The sequence below is a fragment of the Lepidochelys kempii genome, chromosome 6 (genome assembly GCF_965140265.1).
Source record: "Lepidochelys kempii isolate rLepKem1 chromosome 6, rLepKem1.hap2, whole genome shotgun sequence".
Classification (NCBI taxonomy): Eukaryota; Metazoa; Chordata; order Testudines; family Cheloniidae; genus Lepidochelys; species Lepidochelys kempii.
Window position 1 is genome coordinate 46073437 of NC_133261.1, and position 18763 is coordinate 46092199.

At 42.7% G+C, this 18763-nt stretch overlaps 1 protein-coding gene across 11 annotated transcripts in view; it reads right to left on the bottom strand.

Annotated features, from left to right (window-relative positions):
• ANO3 (anoctamin 3) overlaps positions 1-18763 on the bottom strand; it is a 403981-nt gene that overhangs the window by 213740 nt on the left and 171478 nt on the right. For 5 of the 11 annotated variants that reach the window (XM_073347800.1, XM_073347802.1, XM_073347801.1 and 2 more), the window contains exon 1: positions 17852-18314. The exons of the other annotated variants lie outside the window; for them this stretch is intronic. In XM_073347800.1, the coding sequence (XP_073203901.1) occupies positions 17852-18233 (382 nt within the window). In that variant the 5' untranslated portion in view covers positions 18234-18314. Of the gene's footprint in view, positions 1-17851; positions 18315-18763 lie in introns of those variants that run through there. 11 annotated transcript variants of the gene reach the window in all.

Below are 18763 nucleotides of genomic sequence, written 5' to 3' on the forward strand. Positions count from 1 at the left end.
TTAATTGAACAAAGACTGATTTTTGATCTTTGACACTCCCCTCCCCTCCCCTCCCCTCCCCGCCCCACACACACACACACACACACACACACACACACACACACACAAAACACCTGCGCTCCCCTGGGAGAATGCAGATTTCAAAGCCCAGGTCAATGCATGTGAGAGCTGGGGACACAGAGTCTGACCATATTTATGAAATGTTGCAAACCCCCCTCTTTGAGAAAGCCATTCCACCACATGTTTCTCACAATCTGAACACCCCTTTTACCTCCAAGCTCCCATCAAAAAAACAAAACAAAACAAAAAACCCAAGCAGAGCTCTAACTCAATAAAGGGAGAAGTGTCAGAGATTTCATGAAGCCCCACGAAGAGCTTTGCTATTGCTATTCATTTTATGTAAAAGAAGCTCAGATACTATGATGATGGGCAGTAGTATAAAACTCCCAGATCAACAGTAGATAGTTCAAAAATTGGGTGAGATTCTGAATCAGTTCTTTGGTTCAAAAGCATATGTGCATCAATACTGACTATTCAACTCCGTTTAAGAAGATTTGTATTAATTTCAGTACAATCAAGAGATAAGAAAAAGGAAAGACAACATTCAGTGTTTTGCACATTTAGGGAGTGTTGTGGGTGTATGGCAGATTACAAAACTGATATAAAGACAGTGACCCTCACTTTAAGTGATTACAGTACAATCTAGTTCAAAACGCAAGTAGGTACAGATATATCATTAGTTAGAAGGTCAACACTAGGTGGTTTCGATTTTAAGAGCATTGTTCTTGTTAATCCTTATTAACAGAGAGAACTGAAACCTAACTCCCACCAAACTGTGGTAAAAACATAGAGGAGTGTTGCCTATAGTACTGGAATTTAATTTTTTGAGGATATATTACTTACTAGAGCTATTCAAAAAAGATGAGAATTTATTGAAAATTTCAACTTAATTTTCTATTAGTTTTCACAATGGATTGATATTTTTTAGTTTCATCTCCAAAATAAATAATTTTTAAGAAATTAACATTTTAAATTTCAAATGTTTTAAGCAAATATTTTGAAAGTGCTGCGCAACTAAGCTGACCAGTCAAAATTGTTAATGCCACCCTCAAAATCCCAAAGACATAGTCAAATACAAACAGAGAAGAAAAGCATACTAATCAGCAACTAAATAGAGAAAAATTTAAGAACCAAACAAATCCAAACCAAACCAGTAACAAACAAATAAACCAAAATTACAACCACCACCCAGCACCAAACACAAGGGAAAAAAGTTTGATGTCAGGGAGAATGCAAAGTGGGAAGGAGAGAGAAAAAGAAAAAGTAGGAGAGGTTCAACAGTGAAATACGATTTAAGATGATGCTAACTAAAGATCAAACATGATTAAAACCGAATGACAAAGCAACAGAATAGTTTTTCAGATTTAAAGTTGGCTGATCAGCTAAGTCCCATGATATTCTGATTTTTTTTCAAAAAAATTGTTTCACAAACGGAACCTTTTTTTCAAAACCAATTTTTCAACAAATTTCAGCTAGCTCTGTTATTTACTGATGCTCCATGATTGCAAATTATAAATACAAGTAATTTTAATAAGTACATATGTAGGGCATAACAGGCTTACACTCTAAAATGTCAGCATGTATTCTAACCGGTGAAATCATCTTACTTAATCAAATTGGCAACTAACCCTCCAAACATAACTTGATATTTCTGTATTTGCTTTTAAATTTAACGTGTTAAATGTTATAGTTTTTTCCTATGTTTTAGTCAATCTACTGAAAATAAGTTAAGTTTTCCTGAATTCAGTCTTCTTGAGCCAGATTTATCTTCAATGTAATTCCATTTACTTCAAAGACGAATTGGGTGTTGTACAAAACCAGTCCTCTATTGTGTGGCCCCAGAATACAGAATTATCTTATCCAGATTACTATGGACCATATGCTACCACTAAAATCAAATGAAATATTGTGAATGGATCTGTGGCAAGACAATATAGTATGTGTTGCAACAATGCTTAGTAAAAGAGCCTACAACAAACTCAACTAAGTTTCAGTGAAATCTGTCCTACTGGTCACCTGCTAGTTGAAGTCAACTGTCCTAATAGCTATTGAAACTTCAGTCCATACATCATGTATTCATCATGGATCCTGGAATGCAATGATGCTAAAGTATTTAGGAATCATGGTAGATAATCAAATGAACATGAGCTCCTGATGCCCTGCTGTTCGTAACAGGCAAATGTGATCCTTGGATGTATAAGCAAGAGAATGTCAAGAAAAAGCAGGGAATATTGTATACAGCATTAGTGACACCATTATCGGAATACTTTGTCCATTTCTGGCGTCTGCACTTCCAAAAGGATGTTGAAATATTGGAGAGGATTCAAAAAAGCTACAAGAATGATTTGAGGTTGGAAAACATGCATTATAGTGAGAAACTAAAGAAGCTCAATCTATTTAGTTTACCCAAGGGAAGGTTAAGAATTGTCTTGATTCCAGTCTACAAGTACCTACATGGAGAATAGATTTGACATTAAATGGCTCTTCAATCTAGCAGGCAAAGTCATAATGAGAGCCAATGGCTGGAGGCTGAAGCTACACAAATTCAGATAAGAAATAAGGCACTAATTTTTAACTATCTAGGGACATAGTGGATTTTGTATCGCACCCAGTCTTTAATTTAAGACTGAATATCTTTCTAAATGATAAACTCCCCCTTACAGAAATTATGGACTTGATGCAGAAATTATTGGGTGGGGTTCTTTGGCCAGTGTTATGCAGGAGGTCGAACTAGATTAACACAATGGCTCCATATAGCCTTTTATTCTGGGAATGTATGAGAAGTTCCCCATGTTAATTGCATCATTTTATGCAGCTGCCTTTATAGGACCCAATTTAGCAAGTACTCAGACACATGCTTAACTTTAAACACATGCTTAAAACCCAGTGAAGATAACGGAACAATTTTTTCAGTGGAAGTTCAGCACGTTTGACTATTTTGCTGAATTATGCCCATAACAGCTTTTTTTTAAAAAAAAAGTTCCTTTGTTAGTTGTCGTTAATAAGTTTCATTATCTTGGCACGTTTGTGAATTTCAGTATTATTTCACTGGAGCTTTTTGTGGCTAATTCCACTGTAGATTTTTGCTATGGTACAGTTTTACTTATCAAATCCCAATATAAAAAACCTAAACAAAAGCTTTTGAATTTCTTTTCTTATACTATGGTACCATTAAAATTCAATGTACAAATTCCTAAGTAGTATTAAGAGGTTGTTGTTGTTGTTTTTTAAACCAGATAACTGGTTGGTCTATTTTATTAGAGCATTACATTTCTATTCAAGTTTCCAAAGTCTATTTCTATTTCTATAAAAGTCTATTTCTGAGGTTTATAACTCAGCCATGAAAAAAACTGATCTGTGTAGATGCTCAAAGGCAGACAAGTTTAAGGAGCAAAAGTGTAAGGTGTTTATTTTTTAATTAACAAAGCAAAAATCACTAACCATTGTAAGGCTTCATGAGCGTTAAAATTACAAACCGCTTTTGATAACTGAGTATCTATACCTCAAAACTGGGTTTCATTTAAAAAGAAAAATATATTATAGTACATTAGATACTTCGACATATTTGTTATTTAAAAAACACCTCTGGGAATAAAGCAGCTTAAAAATTAGTTGCTCATTACATAAACACACAATCAATATTTTCCAGGAGCGTTAAATAGGCACCTTTCAACCTTAATTATATACATAGCAATTGGGAAGAACTTCTTGGTTAGCTTAATTCCTATCCTAGCTCCCCAAGGCTACTTTCCTAATCTTGCTGCTTTACAACAAGTCAGGCTCCCCTCCAGTGATTGGGAATGCCATAACAATCCAATGAAAGTCTTCCAGACACAAACATGTCACCATGCTGCTCCCTGTGTTGGCTAATTAAATGTTGGACAGTGCTATTAAATGCTGGAGTGTGTGTTACTGAATGCCAGGCAACTCTCATGTTTATCTCTAGCTATCCTATAGTGTACGGGAAGTTAGTGATGGAGAGGTCTGTTAGGCAGTATATCTTCCACAAAATGCAGGATTGTGCATTGCATATTGTAAATTTGTCTAGTGTTTTGTCTAGTCTAGATTTAAATATCCCAAACAATGGGGCTCCCCGCACTGTCCTGGGGAGTGTTCTACAGTCCAATCAATCTTACTGCCAGAAAGCTTTTCCTTATAGTCATCCAGAATTAATCTCATCTCATTAGGCCTTATCATATCATCAAAAATAATTCTATTTTGCTTACATTCATTTACACCATTCAAATATTTATTCCATAGATTATTATTACCTCACTCCTCATTATTCTCTTAGCCCAAAGCAAAAACAGAGTTTTAACTTACTGTCTCTGTAATATAAAGGCAAATACTTTATCCAATGGGCTACATGACAAGATACTGTTTCTAAAGCCCATAGGTGCAATGTGACCCATTAGAAATCCAATTCTACCTGCAGTTACACCCACTGAAACCCCATTGATGTCAGAGAGAATATATGGGGTATACAGGCAGAATATACCCCAGGACTTTTATGAGAAATATAAGTATGCTGAAGATTTTTTTAGGCCAAATCCATCCCTGCTGAAACTCCTTTGACTCAATACGAGTTACTTCAGGGATAAGTTTGGTTGTATATTTCAGCAGTTGCTTATAAACACATTTTTGTGACAGACTGAAATGGAAATTTAGTCTGGATTTTTAAAATAAAACTTATAAAACTGAAAAATGAACGAAGAAAAAAATCAAACAAACAAGGGACACATTTCTGTACAATGAAAATGTTACATTAATGGTAATGATATGGCTAAACTCCTGTGGATTATTCATATTATTCCCACAGAGAGAGTCAGGAGTTAAGTTGCATACAGGAGGTCAGATTAGGTGGCCTTAAACTCTATGACTTTAATGGCTATTATTGCAGCCCATTTAGTCAGTGGGAGTTAGTGATGGGGAGTTTGTGGCTGAACTGTCATTTAAGCCTTTGGTATTACAGTGGAGATTTTATCTCCTGGGTGGAAATGATCCTACCCAACTATGTGCTTGTACGTAGGAGTTTTCAGTCCTAGATGTGGTGTTTGCGTGCTACTACAATACAAATCGTCAAATAAATAAATAAATAAATAAATAATAGTCAGAATGTTAAAGTTTCCTCCTTCCATTTGGGTGTGTAAATTAAGTCTTTGGCCAGATTTTGATAAAATTACACCGGTGTAAATCTGGAGTAATTCCTCTTAAATTAATGGAATTATTCCGGGTATGCATTGGTGTAAATGAGACCTGAATCTGAGCCAGCCACTCCAAATTATTAGAGTAAACTACATAATCCAAGGATCGATAGATTTGGGTTCCCAGTGCTGCATATATTCAAAGGAAGATAGTCAGAATGGACTGAAAGTATGCCTCCAGTGCTATATGTTTAGATTGGTATATTAGAAGTTCTAAATCTAAATTTATTGGTGTTAAAACTCTTCATGCAATAAGCATTTAATGACTTACTCTGAAGAGAGTGCAGGTTAAACTAGTCTTCAGAGTGGTACACATTTATAATAGGGAAGCCTTTTTTATTAAGTGACAATATTCAAAATAAATACTTATTTAAAAGTATTTCAAAAATTAAAAAATACTTTCTGTCCCATGGAATGCATTGTAGGACTCCACTTCTAACCTCAGTTGTACCAGCAAAACTGTCATTGCAGAAGGCAGGAATTTAGCCCCCAAATCGCACCAATACTGTTTAAACTCCAGCAAATACATTTCAGTACAAATTGAAATAGAGCATAATACCAATTAAAGCAACATTTTGTAAATAAGGTTAAAAATAGAAGGTGTTTTCCATCTAACTCAGTTTCATACATGGTATAATATAATCAGGCACAGCTTTTTTGAAATGAGTCAAGTTCCCATTGAAGAAATCTGGTCCTACGCACATTTTTATACAGCATTTTTTAAATGACCTATTGTCTGTAACACACTCTCTGTGGTTTGAGAAATGTCTGTCTCTATCACTTACTTTCTCCTTTTTCATTTAGCAGTTGCCCTTTTATATTAATACTCATAATTGAGGCTTCTTTTGCTTAGATGGCTCTCTGTGGGGGTGGGGGTATTGATGAGATATGTTGCAAGTCTCTGGCTTACAGTCCTGTTTAGCTGTAGCTATAGAGATACAGACAAAGTAGATTTGCAAGGACACAGTAGAGTGGTTCCATCCCAACTCCAGCGGTCTCTGTGGTGTTGAGGAGGATAAAAGTCTCGGGGAATGGAAACATCAGTGTGGAAGCAGGGCTGGATTAATGCAGTGGCTTTAGAGGCTGCAGCCCAGGGCCTCGAGCTAAGGGGGGGCGTCGCAGGGCCGCAGGCCTGAAGGGGCTTGCTGCTTCTTTTCATCCAGCCCGCAGAGGTCCCCAAGCCTTGGTGCCACCCCCGTCCCATGGCAGGGCTGGAGCCGTGAGCTCCGGCTTGCCGGCATGCCCCTGCGGCCCCTAGGCAAGGGGCGTTCAGGGTCGGGGGAGGGGACGCACACACACGCTCAGCATGGTGTCACACACAGTTAGGCATGCAGGGAGGCGCACACACACTGTAGCTGTACTGGAGCCAAAGTCACCTGATTCAAGCTTTCATTCTGATTGGCCGGGACCACGGGTGGGCCAGGGCCAGGAGCCAATCAAAAACCAAGAAGCTACAAGCTACTGTAAAAGCCAAAAAGCTAGCCAACACGCAACACACAAGCCAACTCAGCCTAAAACAAGCGCAATTTCTGCTTAGTTTCAGCGGATTTGACAACTCTGGGGGATCCTGCCTTAGCTCCTCTGCACTGCTGACGAGGAGCTACCCAAAGTAAGCACTTCCCAGCTGCAGCCTGCACCCCCTCCTTCACCCCAACCCTCTACCCCAGCCCAGAGCCCCCTCCTGCACTCAAACTCCCCCCCAGACACCCGCACCCCAACCCCCTGGCCCATCCCTGGCCCCACCCCAGAGCCCATCCCCCAGCTGGAGCTGCACCCCCTCCCACATCCCAATCCCCTGCCCCAGCCCTGAGTCCACTCCCGTACTCCAAACCCCTAGGGGCCCCACAAAATCTAATAACCCCAGGCCCACAGGAGAGTTAATCCGGCCTTGGATGGAAGGGACGGAAAAATCTCATTTTTAAAAATCCTCCTTTCAGATGATTCTGAAGATACTTGTCTCCTCCCAATAACTGAAAGGGTAACAGTAATGAGGGATTATATTATTAGAAATATAGTCATGGTTGTGATGGCTGAGGGAACGGTGAATTACCTGCCAGGCGTGAAGGCTGCAGACCTCGACTGTCTCGACTGACTTATGTGACATTCTAGAAAGGAGCCAGTGGTCATGGTATATGTAGGTACCAATGACATAGGGAAAAGTAGGAAAGAAGTTCTGAAGACCAAATTTCAGCTACTAGATAACAGATGAAAGTCCAAGCCTCCATGATACCATTCTCTAAAATGCTTTCTGTTCCACATAGAGGGCCAGTTAGACAGGCAGAACTGCAGACTCTCTCAATGTGTGTATGAGACAATGATGTGGGGAGGAGGGATCTGCGTTAGTTAAGAACTGAGGACCCTTTTGGGAAAGGAGGAGCCTATATAAAGAAGATGGGCTCCACCTTAATCAAAATGAAACCAGATTGCTGGCATGTGAAATTAAAATGTCATAGAGGAGGTTTTAAACTACAGGCTGGGGGAAAGCCAGCTGGTGCAGAAGAGCATGCAGTTTGGACAGACACATCCTTTAGGGGAGTGTAGCGGGGCAGTTACCCCACTCCTGAGAGAAAAGGCTAGGCTGATTGGGGAAGCAGCCACAGCTGGGGCCATGCCACAATCAGGCCGCAGCTGGCCTTATAAAATGGCTGTGAGCCAGGAGGTGAGTCAGTCTCTCTCTAGCTGTGGAGAGAGAAGGACCTGAGTGCCTGATAGGATAGGATAGGATAGGATAGGATAGGATAGGATAGGATAGGATAGGATAGGATAGGATAGGATAGGATAGGAAGGCGGGGCTGGGGAAAGGAAAGGAAAGGCCAGGCCAGGCCAGATGCCAGGCTGGAGCTCCCCAGCTCAACTCCCCAGCCTGAGGCCTTGGGTAAGGCCAAAGGAGGCACTGGGGCTACAGAGGTGCAGCCCAGAGGTAGGCAAAGGGAGCAGGTCCAAACATCCATTGCCAATGATGAGTGGTTTACAGACTGCAGTATGCCCCAGTGAGTGGGGGCTAGATGATGACTGGCAGTAGCCACTGAGGCAAGGTGGGAATAGAGGGTTGGGTGTTCCCCTGGGAGGGGAGATGTTGACTGTGGGTTACTGCTGGGGCAGAACCCCAAAGTAAAAGGGCACCAGGATCCGGGAGGGACACAGGGGCCTGGGGCAAGCAAGACATCAGCCAGCAGAGGGCACTCAGGAGGCTGAAGAGCTAATTCCCAAGATGACCAGCAGGAGGCGTTGTGCTGGTGAGTTGTCTCTTTGCTACAGGGAGGATTTATTAAAGGAGATACTCTATATTCTAGTAAACAGGAGAGGCTAGATGTTGATAAAGTACAGGTAGGCACTTAAGAGAAACAATCACATGAAAAAGAGTCCAATTCAATTAAATCCCAGGAAGGCAGACAACTAAATATTGACAAATTTCATAACTGCTTGTATACAAATGCAAGAAGATGAGTGAAAATGATTGCCTCATATGAAATGAGGATATTGATGTAATAGGCATCACAGAAACTGGGTGAAATTATGATAATCAATGGTACACAATAATATCAGGATACAAAATAAGAATGACAGAATAGGTTGTGTTGGTGGGGGAGTGGCAGGATGTGTTAAAGAAACTATACAGTCAACTACAGTAAACATTTTAAATGAATCAAACTGTACCATAGAATCTCTATGGATAAAATTCCAAGCTTGAATAATAAGAGTATACCAGCAGGAATATATTACCAACCACCTGACCAGAATGGTGATGGTGACTGTGAAAGGCTCAGGACATTACAGAGGCTACCAAAACAGAAAACCCAATAATAATGGGGGAATTTCAACTATCCCCATATTGACTGGGTGCATGTCACTTCAGGAGAGGATGCAGAGATAAAATTTTTAGACGCCATTAAAACTGTTCCTCAGAGCAGCTAGTTCTGGAACCCACAAGGGGAGAAGCAATTCTTGATCTAGTCCTAACTGGCTCACCGGATCAGGTCTAAGAGGTGAATATAGCTGAATGGCTCAGTAACATAGACAATAATGTAATTAAATTTAATATCCTTGTGTGAATATTACCAAAGAAACCCACCACAGTAGCATTTAACTTTAAAAATGGGAACCACATAAAAATGACATTACTAAACCAGAAATTAACAGTCACAAGAGTGAAATGCATGCAAGCTGCATAGAAACTGTTTAAAAACACTAAGATAGGCTCAAACTAAATGCATATCAGAAATTAAAAAAATAAAAACAAAACCAGTAAGAGGACCAAAAAATAAATAAATGCCACAATGTTAAACAGAGGAAAGGAGGCAGTTAGAGGCAAAAAGGCATCCTTTAAAAATTGGAAGTCAAATCCTAGTGAGGAAAACAGAAAGGAGCATAAACTCTGGCAAGTCAAATGTAAAAGTATAATTATGCAGGCCAAAAAAGAATTTGAAGAGCAAGTAGTAAAATCTACAAACTAACTGCAATTTTTTTTAAGTACCTCAGAAGTAGAGAGCCTACTAAACAAGAAGTGGGGTCAATGAACGATTACAGTGCTCAACGAGCACTCAAGGAAGACAAGACCATTGTGGAGAAGCTAAATGAATGCTTTGCATCCATCTTCACTGAAAAAGATGTGAGGGAGATTCCCACACCTAAGCAATTCTTTTCAGGGGATAAATCTGAGGACCTGTCCCAGACTGAAGGGGAAATAGAGGAGGTTTTGGAAAACATTGATAAATTAAACACCATTCTTATGTTCCTATTAAGTGGCCATGCTTATAAATATCCTGACCCTTACGTTCATTCCATGATATTTTATTTCCCCACCATATCTGCTATCATCCCCATCTCTCTCCTCTTATATTTCTGAGCATCCCCTTTGTGCCTTTGAAAATCTTCTCAGTGATTTCTTCTCTGCTTTCCCAACTTTCTGAGCTCTGCTGTGGCTCCCATATCTCCTCTTTCCCATCTATCCCTTTTCTTCTCATTTTTTTGTGCCTATTTTCACATACTTTAAAAAAAACAAAACCCACCCCTCTTCTTATTTCGAGCTGTGACAGAAAAGGAAGCTAATGGAACAATGCAGGTCAGAGAAATACCTATGCTGGTACAAAAGAAAGAGAATTAACTTCTTAGAAAATTAAATGTTACGTTCAGGGACAGGGCTGCATTAACAGCACTGGAGACAGACTCCGTTCTCTCTCTAAAGCATAGGTAGGTATAGTCAAAAGGGAAAAAGCATTTCTATACATCGCCTCAACTGACCCAAAGGAACACCAAATGAGAGAGCAGCGTACCCATTCTGTCACTATTGAGACCACCATCAAGTGTGTCAAACTCCCAGTTAAACAAAGTGTGATGGTAGATTTATGATGCAGACATCCATCCATTAAAAAAATCACCTTAGACCCCCGCCCCCTGCTAACACCTTTCATTTAGGTTACACAAGATTTGACAGATGATAGTAATTTTCAGTCACTGGGCTAGGTTTGAAACAATGACTTAGAGCTGTAAGGGTCTGAATCCATATCCCATGAACAGATATTAAGCAGATTTTGTTTATATCTGGGAAAGGAAAGGAGGCGATTGATGTACACTTGGGCACTGACAACTAAAAGGCGTTTAAAATCCAGACCATCTCAGATAAGAATTATAGAAGTTGTAAGACATTTAACAAGAAAACTTGTCAGTTAGGATTAAAATGTAAGGACCTACAATACAATCCTAAATCTGTAAAAGCAGATATGTTCCATTTTATTCACTACCTAACCTTTTCATTTATTTTCTATCCCCAAAAGCATGCCAAAGTTATTATCTGCAACATTAAACTGATTAGCAATTAGACTTCTGAATTTTGAAGTGTGAATAGTTGATTTGCAGTTTCTTTCGTGTATGCATTGTCTTTGAGCTGTCAGCACAGGACACTGCATGCAAATCCAACAAGACAAGTAAATCAGCAATAAAATTATGTTCTCTTGGCCTGCACATTTTTAAAAGCCACAATCCCAGCATGCTCTAAGGATGTAATTTCTGAAGGTGCTGGACAGGAAGGCTCTTCAGACTGTTAATGTCCTGAAATTTTAGAGATTAATCCTAATCCAGGAGGAAAATTAAACCTCTTTCTTGGCAACAGATTTTACTTTTGTATAGACTGAAAAATCCCACTCTGCCCCCTAGGGATGGAACATGAACATTCACATCTTCCCCATGTCTGTATGTGGAAGCTGACTCAAACAGAAGATCTTAAAGATCTAAGCATTTACTGAGAGCCAAATTGTGACCCCTGTAGTAATACTGACAAGCAGTTACTAACATCAGTGAACCTGCTTGCGTAAGTGCTCACCAAGGTGAAGAAGGGCTCACAATCTGATCCCAGGGGAACAGCGAGCATGTACTCACATGCAGAGAGGTTCAGAGATGCTGAGAAACAGTTCTGTGTACTTTAGCGTCTTTTAAAAAGATAGCACAACTCTTCTAGGTTAATCCACAGTACATAAACAGGGTTTTTAAAACAGGGACACCTGAACTGGTTTTAACATGGATTTAGAAAAAGATCAATCTGAACATTGCTTATACCACATACAATGAGACATTTTGGATTCTAATGCACATAGAAGTGAATAAAGAATCTCCCATTGATTTCAGTGGGCTTTGGGTCAGACTCCAATATAACAAAAAAGACTTTAGATTGCACAGCAAACACTTGGCCTCCCTGCCATCACAATATATTTGTTAAATTGTATTTACCATTAAATATTTTGTAACGTAATTGGCCACATTTGTTGAAAATCCCTAGTAGATACATTACCTAGAGGGCAGGCTCTTGGTGCAAATGATTAAGATGATTTTTGATAAACACAGAAATCTTTTCCTAGCTGCTGAACTCCTAAAATACATTCAGTCAGTCCTGAGATTTTTTTTTCTTCCTGATGGTTTTGTTGCCAAGAAATACATCTGAACAGAAATACTTAGTGCTATTACAAATTTGTTGTTGGGGGCACATGGAGATTATATTAGTGACACAGCTGCTTTTTCCATTCATGTATCATTCTTCTCTTAAATAGATGGAAAAGTGACAATTTTTTTATTAAAAATATACTTTTTCTCATCCCTCTTTTACTCTGTTACCAAGACGGAACATCCATAAGTAGCAACCATTGGCTACTTGTAAGACTTGGAGTAATTTCTCCCGAATAGATCTAAGTGACCACAAGTGGTGTATCTGTTTATATTACCCTGCTGAGAACGATGATGGATAGGCAAGGTGTTTTAATGCATATCTTATAGCCAGCTCATGGATGTTAGGCTCCCCTCAGAACAATACTACAAGACAGTCAGCAATGGTCATTCTGAATTATCAGGCATGTGTGGTGATTTTCATAGCCTTTAAAAACAAAGTAAAAATAAGCTTCTCTCAATACCTTATCTTTGTTCTTTCTGTCAGGTGGTGGAAAGAATTTCAGCAATTGCTCCTATCCTCTTAAGAACATGTAGGGACAATTTTTCAAAGGAGAGTGGGTGTGCCTGCAAATATTTGGCACCTGTTGGCTGCCAAAAAGACTGCATTTGCACGTGTAACACTAAGAATACGGAGGAGGAAAAGGACCTTGGAGTATTGGTTGATCATAGGATGACTATGAGCTGCCAATGTGATATGGCTGTGAAAAAAGCTAATGTGGTCTTGGGATGTATCAAGAGAGGTATTTCCAGTAGGGATAAGGAGGTTTTAGTACCGTTATACAAGGCACTGGTGAGACCTCACCTGGAATACTGTGTGCAGTTCTGGTCTCCCATGTTTAAGAAGGATGAATTCAAACTGGAACAGGTACAGAGAAGGGCTACTAGGATGATCCGAGGAATGGAAAACTTGTCTTATGAAAGGAGACTCAGGGAGCTTGGCTTGTTTAGCCTAACTAAAAGAAGGTTGAGGGGAGATATGATTGCTCTCTATAAATATATCAGAGGGATAAATACCGGAGAGGGAGAGGAATTATTTAAGCTCAGTACCAATGTGGACACAAGAACAAATGGATATAAACTGGCCACTAGGAAATTTAGACTAGAAATTAGACTAAGGTTTTTAACCATCAGAGGAGTGAAGTTTTGGAATAGCCTTCCGAGGGAAGCAGTGGGGGCAAAAGATCTATCTGGCTTTAAGATTAAACTTGATAAGTTTATGGAGGAGATGGTATGATGGGATAACATGGTTTTGGTAATTAAATATTCATGGTAAATAGGCCCAATGGCCTGTGATGGGCTACTAGATGGGGTGAGATCCGAGTTACCCAGGAAAGAATTTTCTGTAGTATCTGGCTGATGAATCTTGCCCATATGCTCAGGGTTTAGCTGATCGCCATATTTGGGGTCAGGAAGGAATTTTCCTCCAGGGCAGATTGGAAGAGGCCCTGGAGGTTTTTCGCCTTCTCTGTAGCACGGGGCACGGGTCACTTGCTGGAGGATTCTCTGCTCCTTGAAGTCTTTAAACTACGATTTGAGGACTTCAATAGCACAGATATAGGTGTGAGGTTTTTTTTGTAGGAGTGGTGGGTGAAATTCTGTGGCCTGCGTTGAGCAGGAGGTCAGACTAGATGATCATAATGGTCCCTTCTGACCTAAATATCTATGAATTGTGCTTACATGGGCTTACTGAGTCTTGCTGTGTGTCTGGGTGCAACATGTTGGCTCCTGTGGGCACAACTAGCACAGGGCATTTGGGTGGGTATACTCTTATGTCTACACTATGGAATAAGGTCGAATTTATAGAAGTTGGTTTTTTAGAAATCGGTTTTATATATTCGAGTGTGTGTGTCTCCACAGAAAATGCTCTAAGTGCATTAAGTGCATTAACTCAGCGAAGCGCTTCCACAGTACCGAGGCTAGAGTCGACTTCCGGAGCGTTGCACTGTGGGTAGCTATCCCACAGTTCCCGCAGTCTCCGCTGCCCATTGGAATTCTGGGTTGAGATCCCAATGCTTGATGGGGCTAAAACATTGTCGCGGGTGGTTCTGGGTACATATCGTCAGGCCCCCGTTCCCTCCCTCCCTCCGTGAAAGCAAGGGCAGACAATCGTTTTGTACCTTTTTTCCTGAGTTACCTGTGCAGACGCCATACCACGGCAAGCATGGAGCCCGCTCAGGCAACAGTCACCCTATGACTCCTGGGTGCTGGCAGATGCGGTACGGCATTGCTACACAGTAGCAGCAACCCCTTGCCTTGTGGCAGCAGACGGTACAGTACGACTGGTAGCCGTCATCGTCATGTCCGAGGTGCTCCTGGCCACGTCGGCTGGGAGCGCCTGGACAGACATGGGCGCAGGGACTAAATTTGGAGTGACTTGACCAGGTCATTCTCTTTAGTCCTGCAGTCAGTCCTATTGAACCGTCTTATGGTGAGCGGGCAGGCGATACGGACTGCTAGCAGTCATACTGTACCATCTTCTGCCAGGCAGGCAAGAGATGAGGATGGCTAGCAGTCGTACTGTACCATCTTCTGCTGAGCAGCCATGAGATGTGGATGGCATGCAGTCCTTCTGCACCGTCTGCTGCCAGCCAAAGATGTAAAAGATAGATGGAGTGGGTCAAAACAAGAAATAGACCAGATTTGTTTTGTACTCATTTGCCTCCTCCCCTGTTTAGGGGACTCATTCCTCTAGGTCACACTGCAGTCACTCACAGAGAAGGTGCAGCGAGGTAAATCTAGCCATGTATCAATCAGAGGCCAGGCTAACCTCCTTGTTCCAATAAGAACGATAACTTAGGTGCACCATTTCTTATTGGAACCCTCTGTGAAGTCCTGCCTGAAATACTCCTTGATGTAAAGACGCCCCCTTTGTTGATTTTAGCTCCCTGAAGCCAACCCTGTAAGCCGTGTCGTCAGTCGCCCCTCCCTCCGTCAGAGCAACGGCAGACAATCGTTCCGCGCCTTTTTTCTGTGCGGACGCCATACCAAGGCAAGCATGGAGGCCGCTCAGCTCACTTTAGCAATTAGGAGCACATTAAACACCACACGCATTATCCAGCAGTATATGCAGCACCCGGAACCTGGCAAAGCGATACCGGGTGAGGAGGCGACATCAGCGCAGTCACGTGAGTGATCAGGACATGGACACAGATTTCTCTGAAAGCCTGGGCCCTGCCAATGCATGCATCATGGTGCTAATGGGGCAGGTTCATGCTGTGGAACGCCGATTCTGGGCTCGGGAAACAAGCACAGACTGGTGGGACCGCATAGTGTTGCAGGTCTGGGATGATTCCCAGTGGCTGCAAAACTTTCGCATGCGTAAGGGCACTTTCATGGAACTTTGTGACTTGCTTTCCCCTGCCCTGAGGCGCATGAATACCAAGATGAGAGCAGCCCTCACAGTTGAGAAGCGAGTGGCGATAGCCCTGTGGAAGCTTGCAACGCCAGACAGCTACCGGTCAGTTGGGAATCAATTTGGAGTGGGCAAATCTACTGTGGGGGCTGCTGTGATGCAAGTAGCCCACGCAATCAAAGATCTGCTGATATCAAGGGTAGTGACCCTGGGAAATGTGCAGGTCATAGTGGATGGCTTTGCTGCAATGGGATTCCCTAACTGTGGTGGGCCTATAGATGGAACCCATATCCCTATCTTGGCACCGGAGCACCAAGCCGCCGAGTACATAAACCGCAAGGGGTACTTTTCGATAGTGCTGCAAGCTCTGGTGGATCACAAGGGACGTTTCACCAACATCAACGTGGGATGGCCGGGAAAGGTGCATGATGCTCGCATCTTCAGGAACTCTGGTCTGTTTCAAAAGCTGCAGGAAGGGACTTTATTCCCAGACCAGAAAATAACTGTTGGGGATGTTGAAATGCCTATATGTATCCTTGGGGACCCAGCCTACCCCTTAATGCCATGGCTCATGAAGCCATACACCGGCAGCCTGGACAGTCAGGAGCTGTTCAACTACAGGCTGAGCAAGTGCAGAATGGTGGTAGAATGTGCATTTGGACGTTTAAAGGCGCGCTGGCGCAGTTTACTGACTCGCTTAGACCTCAGCAAAACCAATATTCCCACTGTTATTACTGCTTGCTGTGTGCTCCACAATATCTGTGAGAGTAAGGGGGAGATGTTTATGGCGGGGTGGGAGGTTGAGGCAAATCTCCTGGCTGCTGGTTACGGGCAGCCAGACACCAGGGCGGTTAGAAGAGCACAGGAGGGCGCGGTACGCATCAGAGAAGCTTTGAAAACCAGTTTCATGACTGGCCAGGCTACGGTGTGAAAGTTCTGTTTGTTTCTCCTTGATGAAACCCCCCACCCCTTGGTTCACTCTACTTCCCTGTAAGCTAACCACCCGCCCCTCCTCCCTTCAATCACCGCTTGCAGAGGCAATAGTCATTGTTGCTTCACATTCATGCATTCTTTATTCATTCATCACACAAATAGGGGGATGACTACCAAGGTAGCCCAGGAGGGGTGGTGGAGGAGGGAAGGAAAATGCCACACAGCACTTTAAGCACAGCACTTTAAAAGTTTACAACTTTAAAATTTATTGAATGCCAGCCTTCTTTTTGGGGGGCAATCCTCTGTGGTGGAGTGGCTGGTTGGCCGGAGGCCCCCCCACTGCATTCTTGGGTATCTGGGTGTGGAGGCTATGGAACTTGGGGAGGAGGGCGGTTGGTTACAGAGGGGCTGCAGTGGCAGTCTGTGCTCCAGCTGCCTTTGCTGCAGCTCAACCATACGCTGGAGCATACTGGTTTGGTCCTGCAGCAGCCTCAGCATTGAATCCTGCCTCCTATCATCACGCTGCCGCCACATTTGAGCTTCAGCCCTGTCTTCAGCCTGCCACTTACTCTCTTCAGCCCGCCACCTCTCCTCCCGGTCATTTTGTGCTTTTCTGCACTCTGACATTATTTGCCTCCACGCATTCGTCTGTGCTCTGTCAGTGTGGGAGGACAGCATGAGCTCGGAGAACATTTCATCGCGAGTGCGTTTTTTTTTCTTTCTAAGCTTCACTAGCCTCTGGGAAGGAGAAGATCCTGTGATCATTGAAATACATGCAGCTGGTGGAGAAAGAAAAGGGACAGAGGTATTTAAAAAGACACATTTTATAAAACAGTGGCTACACTCTTTCAGGGTAAACCTTGCTGTTAACATTACATACATAGCACATGTGCTTTCGTTACAAGGTCACATTTTGCCTCCCCCCACCGCGTGACTACCCCCTCAACCTTCCCCCCTCCCTGTGGCTAACAGCGGGGAACATTTCTGTTTAGCCACAGGCAAACAGCCCAGCAGGAATGGGCTCCTCTGAGTGTCCCCTGAAGAAAAGCACTCTATTTCAACCAGGTGACCATGAATTATATCTCATTCTCCTGAGGATAACAAAGAGAGATAAAGAACGGATGTTGTTTGAATGCCAGCAAACATACACTGCAATGCTTTGTTCTACAATGATTCCCGAGTACGTGTTACTGGCCTGGAGTGGTAAAGTGTCCTACCATGAAGGACGCAATAAGGCTGCCCTCCCCAGAAACCTTTTGCAAAGGCTTTAGGACTACATCTAGGAGAACCGCGAATGCCAGGGCAAAGTAATCCTTTCACATGCTTGCTTTTAAACCATGTATAGTATTTTAAAAGGTACACTCACCAGAGGTCCCTTCTCCACCTGCTGGGTCCAGGAGGCAGCCTTGGGTGGGTTCGGGGGGTACTGGCTCCAGGTCCAGGGTGAGAAACAGTTCCTGGCTGTCGGGAAAACCGGTTTCTCTGCTTGCTTGCTGTGAGCTATCTTCTTCGTCCCCAAAACCTGCTTCCGTATTGCCTCCATCTCCATTGAAGGAGTCAAACAACACGGCTGGGGTAGTGGTGGCTGAACCCCCTAAAATGGCATGCAGCTCATCATAGAAGCGGCATGTTTGGGGCTCTGACCCGGAGCGGCTGTTCGCCTCTCTGGTTTTCTGGTAGGCTTGCCTCAGCTCCTTCAGTTTCACGCGGCACTGCTTCGGGTCCCTGTTATGGCCTCTGTCCTTCATGCCCTGGGAGATTTTGACAAAGGTTTTGGCATTTCGAAAACTGGAACGGAGTTCTGATAGCACAGATTCCTCTCCCCAAACAGCGATCAGATCCCGTACCTCCCGTTTGGTCCATGCTGGAACTCTTTTGCAATTCTGGGACTCCATCATGGTCACCTGTGCTGATGAGCTCTGCATGGTCACCTGCAGCTTGCCACGCTGGCCAAACAGGAAATGAGATTCAAAAGTTCGCGGTTCTTTTCCTGTCTACCTGGCCAGTGCATCTGAGTTGAGAGTGCTGTCCAGAGCGATCATAATGGAGCACTCTGGGATAGCTCCCGGAGGCCAATACCATCGAACTGTGTCCACAGTACCCCAAATTCGAGCCAGCAACGTCGATTTAAGCGCTAATCCACTTGTCAGGGGTGGAGTAAGGAAATCGATTTTAAGAGCCCTTTAAGTCGAAATAAAGGGCTTCATTGTGTGGACGGGTGCAGGTTTACATCAATTTAACGCTGCTAAATTCGACCTAAAGTCCTAGTGTAGACCAG